The 6,324-nt window shown below is 34.6% G+C and overlaps 1 protein-coding gene across 1 annotated transcript in view; it reads right to left on the bottom strand.

Annotated features, from left to right (window-relative positions):
- Positions 1–5,942, bottom strand: part of LOC102024155 (zinc finger protein 709-like) — an 8,748-nt gene extending 2,806 nt beyond the window's left edge. Inside the window, exons 1-4 of the mRNA XM_013515914.1 lie at positions 5,527–5,942; positions 2,790–2,916; positions 2,533–2,593; positions 2–710 (exon numbers count right to left, since the gene is read on the bottom strand). Coding sequence (XP_013371368.1) covers positions 2–710; positions 2,533–2,593; positions 2,790–2,916; positions 5,527–5,583 — 954 coding nt within the window. The 5' untranslated portion in view covers positions 5,584–5,942. The remainder of the gene's footprint in view (position 1; positions 711–2,532; positions 2,594–2,789; positions 2,917–5,526) is intronic.
- Positions 5,943–6,324: the final 382 nt, after the last annotated feature.

The following is a 6,324-nucleotide window of genomic DNA, read 5'->3' as shown; positions in this document are numbered from 1 at the left end:
GTTTCTCCCCAGTGTGAGTTCGTTCATGTCTCTGACAATCACTGTGTGTGCTGAAAGCTTTTCCACAGTGCTTACACAAGTAAGGTTTCTCTCCAGTGTGAGTTCTTTGATGACTATCAGATGAAGTGCTATTAGTGAAGGATTTCCCATCATGTTTACAAACATAGGGTGTTTTGACATGAGCAGTTTCATGTATTTGAATGAAATGGTGTGAATTAAAACTTTTTCCACATTGTGTACATATATAAATATTCACTCCACTGTGATTTCCTTCCCAGATTTGAACATAGTTGGGTGTACTGAGGGTTTTCACATCTTGCTCATGTAGAAAGGGTGTCTCTTCACCCACAGTTCCTTCAGAGCAGTAGGAGTATAATTTTTCTGATTGCTTATGTTCATAAAGTTTCTCTCCAGCATCTGTTTTTTCATGCTTCTGAGAGGACTGGAAATCAGGGTAGGTTTTCCCATATTTGCTATAGCTAAACAGCTTGTCTTCAAATCCCTGATATTCGTATGATTTGAGTACAATGGTAGGTAAAATAGGCACATTTAGTGGTGAAAGACCAATCAGGGTATTTCTACAGCCAATGCTTTCATCTGGTATTGTACCAACTGGTTTTAGGTTCATATTAGTATCTGTAGTCTGGAAAATCATTTCTTCATGTTGATAGTATAATTCGTAATCACCACATTTCTCTACCTCTTCACTGCTGTATATGAATAAAATAAGAAAACAACCAATCATATTTAAGTATCTTTTAATTAATGGTTTATGAGAAGAGATCTGTTTTGATGCTCTCTAAGAATATTTGATCATGAGTTTACTGTGCACTCTAGATGATGCTTAGAAACAGTTTTTACCAAACAGCAGTATGCATTTGGCAGTTTATAACTGACATATTTACGCTACATAACACATTTATTTTTAGGAATTGGTACATATGTATACCATATATTGATTGTTTTTCATACCATTTTTTCTTACTCTATCCCTTCTCCCTTTCACTGAGCCTCTTCACACACTCTGAAAGGTCTTTTCTATGACCTGTCCTTTATTTTACTCTTTAATTTCATAATTTGGGTTTCTCATACTAAGTATAACACATAATATTGAAATTGCTGTCTGAATTAAATAACAACATTATTGACTCCAGATCCATCTATTTTTTGGGAATTTACATCATTTCACTGTTATATATACACACCAAATTTTCTCATTGCTGGGGATTTAACCCAGGGTTTTAGTCCTGAGTTACATCCCCAGAGTTACTGATTTTTCATATTGAGACAAAGACTCATCAGTCATTGAATTTCCTATGCTGGGCATGAATGCATGAATTTTCTACCTCACACCTTAATGTGCTACGGTTCCATACATGCATCACCATTCCCAGGCTATCCCATATTTCCTTAATCAGCTCATTTATGAATGGGCATTTAGGCTATTTCCTGAATTTAACTTTTGTAAGATGTACTGCTACAAACAAGGGTATGCATGTATTTCTGTAATATGATTACTTTAAATCTAGGAGGAATATACTCAGGAAAAGTACAGCTGGATGTAATGAAAGATTTACTTTTACTTTTTTGAGGAATCTATACACACATTTCCATACATGTTATACCGCAATACCATTCCAACAAATATTACGCAAATGTGCCTTCTATTATTTTGGAACATGAATGTACTGAATGCTTTGGAGGACTGCTTGAAAATAATTATTATCAAAAAAGTAGTATTCATTTGGATCTTGAATATGTTTACAAGAATAGCAATTTTCCAAATATTGAATGTATATACCACATAGAAATAAATACACCATTCCTTGCATAATGTTTCACATGAATGTGTTCTTCTGTAAATATATATATATATATTATATAGGTATATATAATTTGATATACATAATATATATTATGATATACATAATATATGATATACATAATATATATTTGATATACATAATATATTACATAATGTATATTATATAGGTATATGAATTATATATAATATATATTATATAGGTATATATATAATTTGATATATATAATTATTATATAGGTATATATAATTTGATATCCTGAATTTGATTCTCAGTCTAAGTACAAAATCTGTTTTGAGGGCTTTTCTTTTGTGGTAATAGGGATTGAACTTAGGGCCTTGTGCATGCTATACAAGCACTCTACCACTAAGCTACTACACCCTAAGCTCACAGAATTTGTTTTATATACTCTACAGTCCATGCCTAAATGTAATTTGATATGAAATTTTTATAATCTTGATAGAAAATAATTTGTTTATTTTTTTAGAGTAGATAATGTCACTTGTGGCATAACATCAGTATTCCTTGTATTTCAGACATTGTAATATTTCAAATATTCAATCATCAAATTGTAGGTACTCCACATGAATGCATCTAGGGAAAGATACTGTGAGATTAAAAAAATTGGACCATGGCCACATTTGAATAGTTTTCTTGGTTTTAATATTTTTTACTCTTGAGAAACATTGATCTTGTGAGTGCAAATTACCTTAGATATCTCCTGCAATTTTTGTACTCATCTTCAATTTTCTTACCACCCCAGGTTCTTCCTAGAGAGTACAAAGTGAAGTATAATATGAGTTACTACATTACATAAAAATGCAGAGATTCCAGTTAGAATCCTAGTATAATGTGACCATGCCTGGATGAGTCATCAAGTGTTTCCATATTCCAATGAAATAAACTGAATTGACAAGCAATAAGAAATTCTCTGATGCAGAAATGAAAAAAGGATATTGTTCTTACCTATATCAGACACATTTCTAAAGGTTTCCCACATCACATCTCTGTAGAGCTTCTTTTGGGATGAATCCAGCAAAGCCCACTCCTCCATGGTGAAGTTTACAGCCACATCCTCAAATGACACTGCCTCCTAAATCAGACATATATATCCAGGAAGAGTGAGACAACATGAAACATCTCACATCTACTCATAAATGCTGAAATAAGCCTCAGTCCTCCAAATGTTTATTTCATGTTTTGATCATCAAATATTTGTTCTCCATTCATATACATATATCCTACAGAAATTTTGATGTTAGACTACAATTTATTGCTAAAGGAACAGTAGAATGGGAACTCTGGTTCTCCTGCTGGTACCCTCAGTTTTACTTCAACATTGCTTCAAAAGCCTGGTTTATACAGGGATCCTATAAGATCGGCATCTGAGTTAAGAAACTAAGAAAAGTATCTGATAAACAGGTCTCACAGGTCATTCAATATTCCATTTTCCCAATGTGTTACTCATTGAATTTATTTCTTCTCTGCTTATATTTAGACAGTATTTTGAAGGCTGAGCCTGGTTTAATAGACAAAAACATAACTGAATGCTAAGTAAAGTCCATCAATGCTAATTTGGAATGCTAATAAAAAAGATTACAGCTTTTAGTGGAGAACATCTAAGAACAACACAATTAGATTAAGGAAAATATACTGTCTTATAGCTCAATGAAACAAAATGTGGCATATGGGAGACAAATGGGGGATGGGTATGATTAAAATACAAATCATATATACTTAACAAAAAGACTTTGCAAACTATACATCCAGTAATAATGAAAGGAAAAATTGAAGAAAACAATTTGACACTTCCAAATCACACCTTTGATATGTCAAAGAAAAATATAACTTCAGTGTAACAAATATTTAACAATGTTCACTAGCTAGTAAACACTAAGGTGACAGCTCTAGTAACATACAGGAAGGAGACCCAAAGTCCACTATTTAAGGCATTGTTCTATTAGTGAGAATAACAAGTTGATCACAAAAATTGAAGACAGTGTTTGAAGGGCTCATATGAGAACAGACTCTTGATTTATGATAGAGCTCTTATTGTATAAACTGGCAGAAATTACCATCTGTGTAATACAGGAGGCAGGGACAAACAGGTACATACAGTTAAACATGTTCTTTATTCTTCATAGTACATGTACAGTAATTTAGTTGAATCTTAAAGTGGGAAAAATATATTTGAATACTTTGAGAATTCAGTCAAATATCTTTTGGATATAAAAAAAATTGCTTCCCCAGAAGAAAATCATGAAGCCATCAGAATTAGAGGGATATTTTGATACCTATGTAAATCATGACAGCAATAGAGAGAAGGAATAAACAAAGTATTTGTACTGTATACATTAGCATTCCAAATTAATATTGATGAACTTTACTTAGCATTTGGTTATATTTTTGTCTATTAAACCAGGTTTAGCTTTCAAAATACTGTCTAAATATAAGCAGAGAAGAAAGGTATAAATTCAATGAATACTACATTGGGAAAAATCAAAAAACACATAAGAAAAATGAACACATAAGAAATGAAAAATGCTGTCTAAATTTAAGCAGAGAAGAAAGGTATAAATTCAATGAATACTACATTGGGAAAAATCAAAAGACACCTAAGAAAAATGAACATGTAAGAAATGAAAAATAACTCAAGAGAAAACACCAAATACAAAGAAGATCCATTCTGGGGTGAGGAAATAGCCAAAAGAAATGAAATTGTGGAAGGACATAATGAGTATGTAGACTTAGGAAAGGGTAAAGTATCATATGATACACTCTATAACATATCCTCTGCTTTGGAATACCATGAAATCTATGGACCAGCAGCCTTAATCCTATGTCCAGAAAATGTATTGTTGTTTCAGGAGACAAATGTGATTCATTCCATATCTATAACAAGTATATTTCAAAAAACTTGAATCATTTGATCACCATAATGGATGAGGACTTTGACTCTCCCTAACTGAGACATGAGCACATGGGAAATAGAGTAAGAAAAAAACCTGAGTATAATACTTTTCTCTACAATTTCTATATACTCACACACTGAGCATTTCACAGGGACAAAACTATAAAAATACACGTGGTAAACTCAGAAAAACTAGAAAACTAAATATGACAATTGTCCCTCATAGGCAAGGCAAGGATGAGCTAACAGTGTTTCACCTAGTCCTGCTAACCACTGCCCAATGCCCAGTTCTAAAATTTTCTGACGGTTCCCAGCACATTGATATTGTTAGTATTGTTAAAACTCACCAGAAACATTTTTGAGAATAAAATACTGAAAAAATTTTAAACACAAAATTACTATGTGGAAAGAAAATTAATTTTTACAAGTTTGCCCACATTCTAACATGGAAAAAATGAGAGGTACTTTATAGACTGGGCACAGTAAACAGAGCAACAAGATGCAAGCAAGAGACCATCACATATCCAAGAAGCACTGGGCAGACTGCAGGCTGCCCATCAGTAGTGTAGGTTAGAAAATAAGGCAAATAAAAGACAGCCATGCAAATTGATTAATGAGTAGACATTGTATCTGTGACACCAAATCCTATGCTATCATTGAGAGGAGTAGCTTTTAATTTTACATTTGTGAAGACATGGCATAGAAAACCAAGAGGACATGCAAAGAAAATTTTTTTCCATAGCTGAAGGCTGAGGAATAGTAGAACAAGACTCTCAGCCATGTATCCAATACCTTGACAGAGTGATGAAAGGAACCTCGTCTGAGATGATCGAGGTTAATAGGAAACATACTCACTCTTGCAGGCAGAACTTTGAGTAGGGAACACACAGTGTGACCTCACTCTTGCAGGCAGAATTTTGAGTTGTCAAAAGAATCTGTCAGATTGAAAGTGAACACCTAGACTTTTGATCACATTATCTTTAATTGAGATGCAAGTGGAATCCATGTTTAGAGTTAAATATTGCCACTAAAAATCAAATAGTGAACACACACATTTGCACTTTGCAGTTTACCTGGAAACACATACAATTTTTTTTTTCCTCAATAACAAAAAAGCAACCTATCTTAAAATCAGAATCCTTTAAGACTAAATGGGAGGGGCTGGGCTGAATTCTGGACATCTTCAGGAAGCCCGGTGATTTGCTGCTGCGCCTTACTGACCAGTGTGCAAGGCAGGCAGAACCCTGGGCACCTTCAGGGGCCTTGGTGGCTACTTGCCATACCCATAGTGTATCTGCTGGGGCTGGGATGAATGCCAGACACCGTTAGGAACTTGGGTGAGCCACTCTGGTGCCTCCTCGACTAGTGTGTGAGGCACATGGAGCTCTGGACAACTTCTGGGGCCTTGGTGGTCACTGCCAGAACAACTCACACCTCCCCTGGGAGCTCAGCTGAAACCTAGACAGAGTCAGTAGCCTCAGGGAGTCCACCCTTACCCCTCCCCTTCCAGGGTGGGAAGCAGGCTCTGTCCTGGGCAATATCTGAAGCTTCGCTGAACACAACCTGCATCCCCTGTACTCTTGCGGAAGC

The sequence above is a fragment of the Chinchilla lanigera genome, unplaced genomic scaffold (genome assembly GCF_000276665.1).
Source record: "Chinchilla lanigera isolate Chin_1 unplaced genomic scaffold, ChiLan1.0 scaffold00031, whole genome shotgun sequence".
In the NCBI taxonomy this organism is placed as follows: Eukaryota; Metazoa; Chordata; class Mammalia; order Rodentia; family Chinchillidae; genus Chinchilla; species Chinchilla lanigera.
The sequence above is the reverse complement of the archived record's forward strand: the minus strand, read 5'-3'. Positions and strand labels throughout refer to the sequence as shown.